Source organism: Coregonus lavaretus (genome assembly GCF_964263955.1).
Source record: "Coregonus lavaretus genome assembly, chromosome: 26".
NCBI lineage: Eukaryota > Metazoa > Chordata > Actinopteri > Salmoniformes > Salmonidae > Coregonus > Coregonus lavaretus.
In genome coordinates, this window is record NC_140013.1 from 34,659,296 (window position 1) to 34,675,568 (window position 16,273).

At 44.4% G+C, this 16,273-nt stretch overlaps 1 protein-coding gene across 1 annotated transcript; it reads right to left on the reverse strand.

The window, feature by feature from the left end:
* Positions 1–881: 881 nt before the first annotated feature.
* On the reverse strand, positions 882–2,003 carry LOC311101832 (ATP-sensitive inward rectifier potassium channel 1-like; the record flags this gene model as incomplete). Its single annotated transcript, XM_084143043.1, has 1 exon — positions 882–2,003. One exon carries the CDS (start codon positions 2,001–2,003, stop codon positions 882–884), a length of 1,122 nt encoding a protein of 373 aa, XP_083999169.1.
* Between the last annotated feature and the right edge of the window lie 14,270 nt (positions 2,004–16,273).

Sequence of the window (16,273 nt, forward strand, 5' to 3'; positions counted from 1 at the left end):
CACTTTTACCCCTACCTATATGTACTGTACATATTACCTCAATCACCTCAACTACCTCGTAGAACATTGACTCGGTACCGGTACTCATTGTATATAGCCTCATTATAGTTTTTTTTTATTGTTTCACATTTTCCTTTTTTAAATTTGTTATAGGTTTTACGTCCTACTACTCACTCACTTTCAAAAGCAGCATGCATGTTCCAGTGAAGTATTATCTTGGGGATGTCCTTGCACTTCACAGTTATAATGAATAGGTGTTCTAATGTGGTCCTGCAGTAGCTCAGTTGGTAAAGCAAGGCACACACAATGCCAGGTTTGTTGGCTTGTTTCCCGCTGGGATCACAAAAATGTATGCATTTAGATAATGTGAGTTGCTTTGGATAAAAGTGTCTGCTGTGGCATATTGAATAAAAGCAATTTGAGTCATATCTGGATTGTAAATGTTTTTAATACAAATATTAGTTTGATAGTCTCTTCAAGTCTGATTCTTAAAACAAGCCTAAATACAGTATCTTCAAATACCTGTTATCGGTAGATACCAGCTTCAAAAAGCTGTTCTCTCAGGAATGTGTCTCATTTAACTTGTGGTACTCCCTATACTAAGATTCAATAACTGAGTAAGATAACTCAAGATATATATTCTTAAAACAAGCTAAATAGTCTAACACGGTCAGCACTTGATAAGTAAATAATTCTTAAAATAAGATACGATTTTAAAGTATGAATGCAAGAAAATCAGGTTTGTTCAGATTTGTCGTTTTTGCAGTGTTCAACCAAAAAGGGTAACCTATGGGCACAGCCGAAGAACCCTTTTGAAACCCTTTTTTCTAAGAGTGTGCAACTGGCTTCTATTTCTATGGCCACATATTTCCTCCAAAAGCTCACATATTGGTCATATTAGGTTGTTCTAAGTTATCAATCACTTCAAATTCCCCGTTGTCGATTCCGTTAATGGAGTGGAGGTGGTGTCCCTTCATGTTGTGGAAGCAGTAGGCACAGTGTGCAGTAGCCACGGGCACCACCTTGGAGAAGTTGAAGAAGTTCACTCTGTACTTGCCCTCTTTGCTGCGGGAGATGATGGGCAGGAAGTTGTAACCCCACATGATTTCCTGAGGGATGAAGGAAGTCCTGACCTGGCAGGCTGAGCTGGTGTACTCGGCTGTGCCGTCCAGAAAGACCACCAGCTCAAACTCTTGCTTATGGAGTGTGTCCACTGCCATCTCAAAGAAAGGGCTAGTCTTGTCAATCACATGGTAGAGTGTGAGAGGGCACACAAAGAAGAGGTTGTCCTTCCCAGCGTCCACCATGAACTCAATGTTCACCTGGTCCATGATGATCATCTCTCCGTCGGGTTTGATGGTTGTCCTCAACAGCTTGCCGTAGATCTGGCTTCCGATCATCAGGGTCTTGCGTAAGTTGGCCACTCTTATCATGAGGCAAAGCAAGTCCTTCTTAGGACAGATGACAGCCATCTCACTGAATGTGATGGTCTTGGCTCTTTTCTTAGGGATGGAGATCTTGGCCAGGATGACTCCACACATGAAGCAGTTGATGATGTTACCTATGAGGTACTGGATAATGATGAGTGTTACAGCACCAGAACAGAAAGGGGTGATGGCGCGTCCACCGTACCCGATGCTGGTCTGGGTCTCCATGGAGAAGAGGAATGCTGTAATGAGATTGTAGACATTGTCCACACAGGGGATGTGGCCATTTGAGGGGTTCTGCCACGCCAGGTCCCCGTTGCTCCGGGCGATCCAGAACCACAGCAGTCCGAAGATGAACCAGCTCAGGGTGAACGAGGCGATGAAGAAGAAGAGGACAAAGCGCCAGCGGAACTCCACAAAGGTCGTCCAGAAATCCATGAGGAAGGCAAACTGGTTGCTGTACTTCACGTTGCCGAATTCAATGTTGCAGCGGCCATATTTGGTCACCAGCCGGGCTCTGCGGATTCTTCTCTCCACCAGGTGGTCATGGATGCGCTTCCGGATGCCAAACACCATTTTCTAGAACCTGTAGAGAGAAGAACAATTTGTTTGTGAAATAGTTTATGTTTTACCCCCTTTCATTCTATGGAACCAATTAGGTAAAACACACGGTAAAAAGTCCCACTGACCTTCATTCTCATCAAAATATCATTATATGAAACAACTCAGTAGCACAAACACCTCAGTCAGTCTATGATCAATTAAATTATTTCACATACAGTACCTACCCCAGCCATCAGTCTTATTATTTAACTGTAAAATGTTGCTCTAGCTACTAGCAGTTGCTATGCATCACTTGAACATTTCTATCCGCAGTTAAATCCTGTAATCCTGGGCACATGCCATAGTCAAGACCCAGATGATTTTACCATCATCCATTAGCCTTTATTATGTTTAAATCAGTGATTTTGACTGTAAAACGTCATATTCTGTTATCTTAGGGGGAATTGGCAATGTATAGACCCATAATGGAATTAGTGTTATATCTTAACAAATATTTAACGTCCATAGGTTTGTTTAGTGTCTCTTGCACAATGGTAGGCCTGGTTATGTGAGTTTTGCTGAATAGTCACAAGGGTAGACCTGGTTTATGAGCGTATTGGGACATAGCCACATGTGTAAACCTGGTTCGTATTGGTATTTGGCCTCAAATATGCAGGTGTAGATCTGGTTTATATTAGTATTGGGACTCAGTCAAAAGTGTAGACCTGGTTTGTAGGAGTACCTGAGCTGAGGTGCAGGGGTAGACCTGGTTTACAATATAAAATATAAATCAGGCTTCGGCACATTTAGACCTGGCTTAGTTGAATAATTGGGTTCAAGCACAGGTGCAGACTTTGTATGTACAGTGGGGAAAAACTGTATTTAGTCAGCCACCAATTGTGCAAGTTCTCCCACTTAAAAAGATGAGAGAGGCCTGTAATTTTCATCATAGGTACATGTCAACTATGACAGACAAAATGAGAAAAAAATATCTAGAAAATCACACTGTAGGATTTTTAATGAATTTATTTGCAAATTATGGTGGAAAAATAAGTATTTGGTCAATAACAAAAGTTTCTCAATACTTTGTTATATACCCGTTGTTGGCAATGAAACAGGTCAAACGTTTTCTGTAAGTCTTCACAAGGTTTTCACACACTGTTGCTGGTATTTTGGCCCATTCCTCCATGCAGATCTCCTCTAGAGCAGTGATGTTTTGGGGCTGTCGCTGGGCAACACGGACTTTCAACTCCCTCCAAAGATTTTCTATGGGGTTGCCCGGGCGGTGTGTTTGGGATCATTGTCATGCTGAAAGACCCAGCCACGTTTCATCTTCAATGCCCTTGCTGATGGAAGGAGGTTTTCACTCAAGATCTCACGATACATGGCCCCATTAATTATTTCCTTTACACGGATCAGTCGTCCTGGTCCCTTTGCAGAAAAACAGCCCCAAAGCATGATGTTTCCACCCCAATGCTTCACAGTAGTTATGGTGTTCTTTGGATGCAACTCAGCATTCTTTGTCCTCCAAACACGACGAGTTGAGTTTTTACCAAAAAGTTCTATTTTGGTTTCATCTGACCATATGACATTCTCCCAATCCTCTTCTGGATCATCCAAATGTACTCTAGCAAACTTCAGACTGGCCTGGACATGTACTGGCTTAAGCAGGGGGACACGTCTGGCACTGCAGGATTTGAGTCCCTGGCGGCGTAGTGTGTTACTGATGGTAGGCTTTGTTACTTTGGTCCCAGCTCTCTGCAGGTCATTCACTAGGTCCCCCCGTGTGGTTCTGGGATTTTTGCTCACCGTTCTTGTGATCATTTTGACCCCACGGGGTGAGATCTTGCGTGGAGCCCCAGATCGAGGGAGATTTTCAGTGGTCTTGTATGTCTTCCATTTCCTAATAATTGCTCCCACATTTGATTTCTTCAAACCAAGCTGCTTACCTATTGCAGATTCAGTCTTCCCAGCCTGGTGCAGGTCTACAATTTTGTTTCTGGTGTCCTTTGACAGCTCTTTGGTCTTGGCCATAGTGGAGTTTGGAGTGTGACTGTTTGAGGTTGTGGACAGGTGTCTTTTATACTGATAACAAGTTCAAACAGGTGCCATTAATACAGGTAACGAGTGGAGGACAGAGGAGCCTCTTAAAGAAGAAGTTACAGGTCTGTGAGAGCCAGAAATCCTGCTTGTTTGTAGGTGACCAAATACTTATTTTCCACCATAATTTGCAAATAAATTCATTAAAAATCCTACAATGTGATTTTCTGGATTTTTTTTCTCAATTTGTCTGTCATAGTTGACGTGTACCTATGATGAAAATTACAGGCCTCTCTCATCTTTTTAAGTGGGAGAACTTGCAGAATTGGTGGCTGACTAAATACTTTTTTTCCCCACTGTATGTAAATTGGAGCTGAAGTACAGGTGTAGACCTGATTTGTATGAATATTGGGACTGAAATGCAGAAGTACACCTATTTCTATGACAATTGGGGCTGACATGTAGCAGTAGACTGGTCAAAAATCACATTTTTATTTCACCTTTATTTAACCAGGTAAGCCAGTTGAGAACAAGTTCTAATTTACAACTGCGACCTGGCCAAGATAAAGCAAAGCAGTGCGATAAAAACATCAACACAGAGTTACATATGGGGTAAACAAAACAAAAAGTCAAAAATACAACAGAAAATATATATACAGTGTGTTCAAATGTAGTAAGTTATGGAGTTAAGGTAATAAATAGGCCATAGTGCAAAATATTTACAATTTCGTATAATATTGGAATGATAGATGTGCAAAAGATGATGTGCAAATAGAGATACTGGGGTGCAAATTAGCAAAATAAATAACAATATGGGGATGAGGTAGTTGGGTGGGCTAATGTCAGAAAGGCTGTGTACATGTTCAGTGATCGGTAAGCTGCTCTGAAAACTGACGCTTAAAGTTAGTGATGGAGATAAGAGTCTCCAGCTTCAGAGATTTTTGCAGTTCATTCCATGACTAAGATATGCAAATAACAGGGTTGGAATGTGAAGCGAATAGCTGGATTTAGGTTACTGTTGGTGTCTTAGGGAATACAGGCCTAAGGAAAGTGGATAACATGGCTGAGATAGGCAAGTAACAGGGATGAGGTGTATAGGCAAAGGAAATGTCAGAGATAATGCATGGTTGATTTCTGTATGATGTTTACTAGTGCGTGCTGTAGTAAAGTGGAGCTTTTTGTTAAAATTAAATGATGTCCTATGCCTAATTGTCATGATGAAGAGAGTTTAGAACCCCTTCAAAAAAACAATTCTTTAGGGGGTAGATCAGCTTTAAAATTGCAGATAGATTGTAGATTCCATCAATGTAATTGTCTGCATCACTTCCAATCACCCATATATTTTTTGCAAGTATAAATATATATATATACAGCACCAGTCAAAGGTTTGGACACACCTACTCATTCAAGGGTTTTTCTTTATTTTTACTATTTTTTCAGAATAATAGTGAAGACCTCAAAACTATGAAATAACACATATGGAATCATGTAGTAACCCAAAAAGCATTAAACAAATCAAAATATATTCTAGATTACCCTTTCCCTTGATGACAGCTTTGCACACTCTTGGCATTTTCTCAACCAGCTTCATGAGATAATCACCTGGAATGCATTTCAATTAACAAGTGTGCCTTCTTAAAAGTTAATTTGTGGAATTTATTTCCTTCTTGATGCGTTTGAGCCAATCAGTTGTGTAGTGACAAGGTAGGGGGGGTATACAGAAGATAGCCCTATTTGGTAAAAGACCAAGTCCATATTATGGCAAGTACAGCTCAAATAAGCAAAGAGAAATAACAGTCCATCATTACTTTAAGACATGAATGTCAGTCAATCCGGATAATGTCAAGAACTTTGAAAGTTTCTTCAAGTGCAGTCGCAAAAACCATCAAGCGCTATGATGAAACTGGCTCTCATGAGGACCACTACAGGAATGGAAGACCCCGAGTTACCTTTGCTGCAGAGGATAAGTTCATTAGAGTTACCAGCCTCAGAAATTGCAGCCCAAATAAATGCTTCACAGAGTTCAAGTAACAGACACATCTCAACATCAACTGTTCAGAGGAGTCTATGTGAATCAGGCCTTCATGGTCGAATTGCTGCAAAGAAACCACTACTAAAGGACAGCAATAATAAGAAGAGACATGCTTGGGCCAAGAAGCACGAGCAATGGACATTAGGCCGGTGAAATGTGTCCTTTGGTCTGGAGTCCAAATTTGAGATTTTTGGTTCTAGCCTCCTTGGATTTGTGAGACACGGTGTGGGTGAACGGATGATCTCTGCATGTGTATTTCCCACCGTAAAGCATGGAGGAGGAGGTGTTATGGTGTGGGGGTGCTTTGCTGGTGACACTGTCTGTTATTTATTTAGAATTCAAGGCACACTTAACCAGCATGGCTACCACAGCATTCTGCAGTGATACGCAATCCCATCTGGTTTGGGCCTAGTGGGACTATCATTGTTTTTCAACAGGACAATGACCCAACACACCTCCAGGCTGTATAAGGGCTATTTGACCAAGAAGGAGAGTGATGGAGTGCTGCATCAGATGACCTTGCCTCCAGAGTGCAAAGAACCTTGGCTTGACCCTGGACAACACCCTGTCGTTCTCCGCTAACATCAAAGCGGTGACCCGATCTTGCAGGTTCATGCTCTACAACATTCGCAGAGTACGACCCTACCTTACACAGAAAGCGGCACAGGTCCTAATCCAGGCACTTGTCATCTCCCGTCTGGATTACTGCAACTCGCATGCTGCAGCCCGTCTGGTGTTCAACCTTCCCAAATTCTCTCATGTCACCCCGCTCCTCCGCACACTCCACTGGCTTCCAGTTGAGGCTCGCATCTACTACAAGACCATGGTGCTTGCCTACGGAGCTGTGAGGGGAACGGCACCTCCTTACCTTCAGGCTCTGATCAGACCCTGCACCCAAACGAGGGCACTACGTTCATCCACCTCTGGCCTGCTAGCCCCCCTACCTCTATGGAAGCACAGTTCCCACTCAGCCCAGTCAAAGCTATTCGCTGCTCTGGCACCCCAATGGTGGAACAAGCTCCCCCACGACGCCAGGACAGCGGAGTCACTGACCACCTTCCGGAGACACTTGAAACCCTACCTCTTTAAGGAATACCTGGAATAATATAAAAGTAATCCTTCTACCCCTCCCTCCCCCACCCCCCCATAAAAAAAAGCGGTTGTCCCACTGGCTATTATAAGTTGAATTCACCAATTTGTAAGTCGCTCTGGATAAGAGTGTCTGCTAAATGATGTAAACACTTGTTTGGTTACTACATGATTCCATATGTGTTATTTCATAGTTTGATGTCTTCACTATTATTCTACAATGTAAAAAATTGTAAAAATAAAGAAAAACTCTTGAATGAGTAGGTGTGTCCAAACCTTTGACTGGTTGTCACGCCCTGGCTCTGGGGACTCTTAAATGTTGAGCCAGGGTGTGGATTTTTCTATGTTTAGTTTTTCTATGTTTTCATTCTAGATCGTTTTGATCTATGTTGGCTGGGGTGGTTCCCAATCAGAGGCAGCTGTAGCTCGTTGTCTCTGATTGGGGACCATATTTAGGCAGCCTGTTTTGCACTAGTCTTTGTGGGATCTTGTTCCGTAAGGTTTGTTTTGTATTAACCTAGGACTTCACGTATCGTTTGGTTTGTTGTTTTGTTCGTGTGGTGTACTACAAATAAAATGTACGCTTATCACGCTGCGCCTTGGTCCGTGTCTTCAGTCGACGATCGTGACACTGGTACTGTATGTGTATATATATTTACAAGAAAATATATGGGGGATTGGAAATTATGCAGACAATTTCATTGAAAAAAATAAAACAAAACCTTGTTTACACTTGGACTTTTTCCACATTTTGTTGTGTTACAGCCTGAATCGAAAACAAATTAAAAGGAGATTTTGTGTCACTGGCTTACACACAATACCCCATAATATCAAAGTGGAATTATGCTTTTCGATTTTTTTAAACAAATTTATATTTACACTTTGTTATTATGGGGTATTATGTGTAGATAGGTGAGGGGAAAAAATCAATGTAATCTATTTAGAAATTTGGCTGTAACACAAAATAATGTGGAATAAGTCAAGGGCACTGTAGGTATTGGAGCTGAGGAATAGGGGTAAATGTCAGTTACATTTCTTATAGGCAGAGCACTGCATGTTCCCATTGGTCACCATTGTGACCAAGAATAAAACATAATTTTTTACATACTTTTCAATAAAAAAAAGCAATATGGATGACATATTAGGGTTACTAATGGCATACGATTTGCATAGTGGCATGTCTGAGACACATTTGGGAACAAATGGGTTAAATCCTGTAATCCTGGACACAAGCCATAGTTAAGACCACAAGTCATTATAGAAAGAAAGTTATTGTTGAAATATTTAACTCCACTTGCCCAAATCAGTCAGATAACCATAACCTCCCTAAAACCATCCTCATCTAGCCTACTACAACCATTTGGATGCATATAAACTGGCCCTCTCATAGTAATCACTGGTATGTTACTGAAGAAGTGTTTGATGGATGGAAGTGTTTGATGGATGGTCTCTAGCAAGATTAACAGCATAGGAGCTTTCTGAATAAATCTGGCCTATGTTGCTGCCAAGCTATGACAAATAGTTGGATGTTTGTTAGGGGGTGTTAAGTCAGTGCCGTAAACTGGTGCGTTTGTTTCTACGCTCAAAGCTTTGAAACGTCCTGTATTTCACAAACATCAATCCGATAGTCACACACTATTCTTTGTTGTGAAGCTTTTCTCTTTCTATCTCGCAAAGCCTTTCACACATATTCATTATTTCTTCCCCATTGTTACTGTAAGGTGATATAACGAATGCTGAGATCATCATGAGGTTTACTTTGATACGACGCTTGGCTGATGCTTTTCAATAATATACTTTTGAAATTGAGTGATCATTTTATTAGGACTGTGCGGTTCAGTTGTCATTGTAAATAATAACTCTTCAACAATTAATGATTTCCCCAGGAACATTTCATAATAATTTATCGAAGGTGTGTTACACAGTGTACTGCAACCAATGCCAGGGTAATAGGGGCCAGTTCCACCCTTGTAATCATCGGTTTGTGATTAATTGCGATGTTATGACTACACTTACTCATATTTTGATGTTTCAGCCAATTGCTGTAAATAATTAACTTAATATTTACACTGATAAATGTTGGCACATGTTGTATAATTAATTTATATGGTGAGAGGTCAGAAAGTTCGCTAATTATTTTCCCCTTTTGCGAGAGGGACCATGGCTACTGTAAATATATATACAAAATAAAACATTAAAAAAAAAACTATCCCTCTAAAGACAATTTCCTTTTAATGTTAATATCCTCAACAATATACAAGACCACACTACTAGGCCAGCTACAGACGCATCTGCATACAAAGTTTGGAGTGGAGTCAGATTAGTCATATAACACACAATATGTTTACTGGCAGACATGCAACTCTTCACTGTTTTTGTGAACAGTGCTTCTTGGAAACAAGAACATTAGCGGAATGCCAATTAAAAATATATGCACCACTTATGTTAAGAGAGAGTATACACCAAGCCATGTAGTACACCAAGGGCACCTTATCCTCAAAGTGGGTACATGTCAACATAATGGACATCATCATTACACTGTTGTTATAATTGGAGAACACAAAGTGAAGTTTTCACTCACTGGATGATAATGGTCCAGCTAAGTTGAGGTCCTCACTCAAACTGAGCTCACCTGTCAGTGTGTAAACTGTGGAAATCCAAAGATGTGTTGCACCGTGGTTGCCCTCGGTCTCTGTCTCTCTCTCAGCCAGTCTCTGAAGGTGTGAACTCTGAACTGTAGAAGTGTTCTCTCAGTGCTACACCTGTGTGCTTTTATAAAGTATTGTACTGGTCGGACTGGAATCACTTCAGGTGATGTTTACACGCACACAAACATAAAGTACTGGTACCGCCCTCCAGCAGGGCTGTTATGTGTTTACCCCACACAGTGCTGGTACCCAGGGCCAGCCTGAATACCTTCTGCTACACCACCAATGTTTAGGCATATATACACACACACACACTTGTATTTGCTGTTGATGGTCTGTCTACACTACTGGTCAAAAGTTTTAGAACACCTACTCATTCAAGGGTTTTTCTTTATTTTTACTATATTCTACATTGTAGAATAATAGTGAAGACATCAAACTATGAAATAACACATATGGAATCATGAAGTAAACAAAAAAGTGTTAAACAAATCAAAATATATGTTATATTTGAGATTCTTCAAATAGCCACCCTTTGCCTTGATGACAGCTTTGCACACTCTTGGCATTCTCTCAACCAGCTTCGTGAGGTAGTCACCTGGAACGCATTTCAATTAACAGGTGTGCCTTCTTAAAAGTTAATTTGTGGAATTCCTTTTCATCTTAATTCGTTTGAGCCAAAAGGTTGTGTTGTGACAAGGTATACAGAAGATAGCCCTATTTGGTAAAAGACCAAGTCCATATTATGGCAAGAACAGCTCAAATAAGCAAAGAGAAATTACAGTCCATCATTACTTTAAGACATGAAGGTCAGTCATTACGGAACATTTCAAGAATTTGAAAGTTTCTTCAAGTGCAGTCTCAAAAACCATCAAGCTCTATGATGAAACTGGCTCTCATGAGGACCACCACAGGAATGGAAGACCCAGAGTTACCTTTGCTGCAGAGGATAAGTTCATTAGAGTTACCAGCCTCAGAAATTGCAGCCCAAATAAATGCTTCACAGAGTTCAACAGACACATCTCAACATCAACTGTTCAGAGGAGACTGTGTGAATCAGGCCTTCATGGTCGAATTGCTGCAAAGTAACCACTACTAAAGGACACCAATAATAAGAAGAGACTTGCCTTGGCCAAGAAACACGAGCAATGGACATTAGACTGGTGGAAATGTGTCCTTTGGTCTGGAGTCCAAACTGGAGATTTTTGGAGTGTCTTTGTGAGACGTGGTGTGGGTGAACGGATGATCTCCGCATGTGTATTTCCCACCGTAAAGCATGGATGAGGTGGTGTTATGGTGTGGGGGTGCTTTGCTGGTGACACTGTCTGTGATTTATTTAGAATTTAAGGCACATTTAACCAGCATGGCTACCATAGCATTCTGCAGCGACACGCCATCCCATCTGGTTAAGGCTTAGTGGGACTTTCATTTGTTTTTCAACAGGACAATGACCCAAAACACACCTCCAGGCTGTGTAAGGGCTGTTTGACCAGGAAGGAGAGTGATGGAGTGCTGCATCAGATGACCTGGCCTCCACAATCCCCCGACCTCAACCAAATTGAGATGGTTTGGGATGAATCGGACCGCAGAGTGAAGGAAAAGCAGCCAACAAGTTGCTCAGCATATGTGGGAACTCCTTCTAGACTGTTGGAAAAGCATTCCAGGTGAAGCATGTTGAGAGTGTGCAAAGCTGTCATCAAGGCAAAGGGTGGCTATTTGAAGAATCTCAAATATATTTTGATTTGTTTAACACTTTTTTGTTTACTACATGATTCCATATGTGTTATTTCATAGTTTTGAGGTATTCACTATTATTCAACAATGTAGAAAATAGTAAAAATAAAGAAAAACCCTTGAATGAGTAGGTGTTCTAAAACTTTTCACTGGTAGTGTAGTTCTCTTTGTTCCTGACCTGCGCTGGTGAGATACTCTTTCTTTCTCTCGCCACCCCAGGGACTCTTGGGGCATGACCTTTTCAGACTATGACTCTCCATCTCCCTCTGATCATGCCTAGAATAATGTAAGGGGGGGACGGCCCCGAGGGAGAGGTATGTTACCTCATTTACCCTCTGGAGGACTTTGAAAGGCCCCACTAACCAGGGGCTCAGATTCCGGCAGGGCAGGCAGAGCGAGAGGTTCCTGGTTGAGAGCCAAACGCGATAACCAGGATGGAACATGGGAGCCTTACTGCGGTGGCGGTCTGCCTGCTCCTTCTGTCAGTGGACGGCGCATTGGAGCCTCACATGGACAGAGTTCCAAAGCTCCTCTGCACACCGGAACCACTTGTCCACCGCAGGGGCTTCGGTCTGGCTCGGGGTCCACAGGGCCAGGACCGGCTGGTACCCCAGGATGCACTGGAAGGGAGTCAGCCCGGTGGAGGTGTGAAAAAGTGAATTCTGTGCGTACACCGGCCAGGGAAGGAACCGGGAACACTCCCCCTGCCGGTCCTGGCAGGGACTCCTAAGGAACCTCCCCAGCTCCTGGTTCATCCTCTCCAGCTGCCCGTTGGACTGAGGCCGGTACCCGGAAGTGAGGCTGACTGTGACCCCCAGCTTCTCCATGAAGGCTTTCCATACCCGTGACGTGAATTGGGGGCCACGGTCGGAGACAATGTCCTCCGGAAGGACATAGTGCCGGAAGACCTGCTGGAACAGTGCCTCAGCAACCTGGAGAGCGGTAGGGAGACCAGAGAGAGGGATAAAATGGCAAGATTTAGAAAATCTGTCCACAACAACCATAATAGTAGTGTAACTATCACAAGATGGGAGATCAGTGATGAAATCAATGGACAGATGAGACCAAGGCCGCTGAGGCACGGGAAGTGGAATGACTTGCCTTGCTGGAGTGTGCCGGGGAGATTTGGACTGGTTACATATGGAACATGAGTTGACATAGTGGGCGACGTCCTGCACCAAGGTGGGCCACCAGGACTTCTCGTAGAGGGATTGGATGGTGATACCTGGTTGTCCAGCGGCGAGGGATGTGTGTGCCCAGGTCAACAGCCGATCTCTTACCTCCATGGGAACGTAGATGCTTTCTGGAGGGCAGGTAGCAGGAGCGGGTTCCCTCGCCAGAGCCTGGCGGATGTCCACATCTACGTCCCAAAACACGGGGCCAACGATACGGGAGGACCGATTGATGGGCACTCACAGGACTCTCAACCGGCGTGGAACCACAGGGTAAGGGGAAGCAGGTCTTCCGACATCCTGGTCCCCAGGCGGTGATTTTCATGTTCGACCATGAGATGGTGGGGTTGTGACGTTGGAGCCACAGGAGGCCTAGGATTACCTTGTGTACGGGTGCGGTGGTGATGAAGAAGGGAAGACTTTCCTGGTGCATGGGTCCCATGGTGAGGGTGAGTAGTGCAGTTTTGTGTGTAATTGTGCCGGATCCCAATGGTCGCACATCTAGGGCATGAACAGGAAAGGGAGAAGAGAGCGGGTATGAGGTTAAGTTCAGGGGAGAGGCGAAGGCCTGGTCGATGAAGTTCCCTGCGGCACTGGAGTCCACTAGAGCTGTGGAGACAACACTTGAGGGACAGCCAGCCAGTGAAATAGGAACCATAAAGGGTTTGGCGGAAAACGATGATACTGGAATACTCACGCCCAGCCTGGGAGACGGAAGGTCACGGGGCCGCTCCTCTGCTCCAGTGGACCCTGGATTAGGGTGCACTGGACACCACTGAAGCTGGTGCCCCTCCCGGCTGCAATAGGGACAGAGCCCCAACTGTCTCCGGCGATGCCGCGGAGAGGTGTGGCCCCTACCTCCATGGGTTCAGGCTCTGCTTCAGGACAGCCATAGGAGGGAGGAGAGTGGCGAGGTGGACACCGGCGCTTCCGAAGAAGGTTATCCAGATGGATTGGCTATCGAGATGAGATCGTCCAATGAGATGTTGTCATTCCAACTCCGTCTGGACCTCCTCGCTCAGTCCACTGCGGAATAGAGTGCGGAGCGCCGGCTCATTCCATCTGCTGGAGGCTGCCACAGTGCGAAAGGTGAGGGCGTACTCCGCAGCGGTCTGGGCACCCTTCCGGAGCTGGAAAAGACGCTCACGTCCCTCTGCCCTCTGGAGGATGGTCGAAGACCGCCCCAAACAGAGCCATTAACCTCTCACATGAACCCAGCTCCTCCTCTCCCCTCTCCCAGATGGCCGTAGCCCACTCCAACGCCCATCCGGTCAAATCAAATCAAATCAAATCAAATCAAATTTTATTGGTCACATGCGCCGAATACAACAGGTGCAGACATTACAGTGAAATGCTTACTTACAGCCCTTAACCAACAGTGCATTTATTTTAAACAAAAAAGTAAGAATAAAACAACAACAAAAAAAGTGTTGAGAAAAAAAGAGCAGAAGTAAAATAAAGTGACAGTAGGGAGGCTATATATACAGTAAAATAAAGTGACAGTAGGGAGGCTATATATACAGGGGGGTACCGTTGCAGAGTCAATGTGCGGGGGCACCGGCTAGTTGAGGTAGTTGAGGTAATATGTACATGTGGGTAGAGTTAAAGTGACTATGCATAAATACTTACTTAACAGAGTAGCAGCAGCGTAAAAAGGATGGGGTGGGGGGGGCAGTGCAAATAGCAGGCAAATGACCGTGGAAATCTTGGACCTCTCGGTGGTGGGGGCTCCCGTCTGATAGATGAAATAGAGGGAGCACTGGAGTAGGAAGCAACGGCATTTCGATGGAGTACCGTCATATTTCTCCAGAAGGGAGAGTCGGGCATCGCTGACCTGGGGAGACGGCTGGGTAGGCTGGGGGGATGGCTCTCTGTGACGACCAGTGGTAGGAGGCCGTCTTATAGGGGTATGGAGAACCTCGCTGGTGGTGTCGAGGTGGTGGAGAATGCAGAGTATCTCCTCCATGGCTGTACCCAGTTTCGCCAGCTGGTCGTGGTGTTGGTGGAGTAGATGACCTTGTTCATTAAACGTCTGGAAGAGAATTGAATCTTCTGCTGCTTCCATCTTGCTGAGGTGTTATTCTGTTACATATACGCCGGGAGTCAGAAAGCAGGTGCAGAAGGTGAGGTTAATAAGAAAGAGATACAAAAGAACAAACATGGGAAGCGTACTAAACATGAGAGACAATCAATAACACCTAAGGACTGATGAACACAGAGGGCTAAATAAAGTGGAAGTAATCAGGGAAGTGATGAAGTCCATGTGTGCCTAATGATGAGACGCAGGTGTGCGTAATGATGGGTTGCCAGGACCGGTGGTTAGTAAACCGGCGACGTCGAGTGCCGGAGAGGGGGAGCGGGTGTAGACGTGACAGTAATGCTAGTATTTTCTTGCAATTTAAGCATTATGCCTTGTATGTGAATCCATTCATTTTACAATGATATTAAAGCTGCACTATGCAGAAATTGCTCCGCCATTTCCTGGTTGCTAAAATTTTAATAGTTCACCTAATTTCAGTTTATGTGTCAAAACAAGCATGTATAGTGTAGAGAATCATTGTGAAATATATGATGTGAAAGATATTTTCCATAACCAAAAAAGATTGTATTTTCAGCTGTTTGAAGCTGTTGTACAAAACTGAAAACAAAATTTAAGAAAAGGAAGCTGTCACGGTTTCGGCCGAGGCTGCTCCTCCTCCTGGTTCAGGCAGGCTTCGGCGGTCGTCGTCCCCGGAGTACTAGCTGCCACCGATCTATGTTTCATGTTCGTTTGGTTTTGTCTTGATGTTGTACACCTGTGTCTTGTTAGTCCTCGTTAGTGTCCTATTTAGTTCTCGTTGTGTGTGTTTGTCTTTGTGTGTGATTGCTCTTCTGTTTCGTGTTGGAGCTACGTACTTCCCTCCAGTGTTTTGGAGAGGTTTTTCGCACATGTTAGTGCGCCGTTTGATTGACGCCTGTGTGCGCCGTTATTTCGCCTTCGGGCTTATTGTGCTTATTTTCTACGTGAATATTGCACTAAAGTCTTTTGGACTGAGCTTCTGCGTCCTGCGCTTGATTCATGCACCACACCCACCTTCAGCACCCCTTGACAGAATCACACACCAAAATGGAATCAGCAGGATCTGCAGTTACGCCTGAGTCGCTCGAGGAGCATGTTCGCGGCCAAGATGACCAGATACGACAACTGGGGACCGCTCTACAGGACGTAATCAACACCCTGCACCGATGGGAGGCCAGCGGGGTACCCACACCTCCACCTACCCTGCCAACCCCATCGGCCGGTCCACCAGTCCCAGCTCCGGAACCCAGGGGGATTCGGCTCTCGCTCCCGAGGGCGTATGACGGAACAGCTGCCGGGTGTCAGGGGTTCCTCCTGCAGGTGGAGCTCTACCTGGCCACTGTACACCCGGTGCCCTCGGGACACGAGAGCGTTTCCGCCCTCATCTCCTGTCTCACGGGCAAGGCGTTGGAGTGGGCTAACGCCGAGTGGAGGAAGATGGACGCCAACACCATCTCCTACGCCGAGGGGGAGCGTCTAGTCCACCTGAGACAGGGGAGGAGGAGCGCACAGGCGTTTGCTCTAGAGTT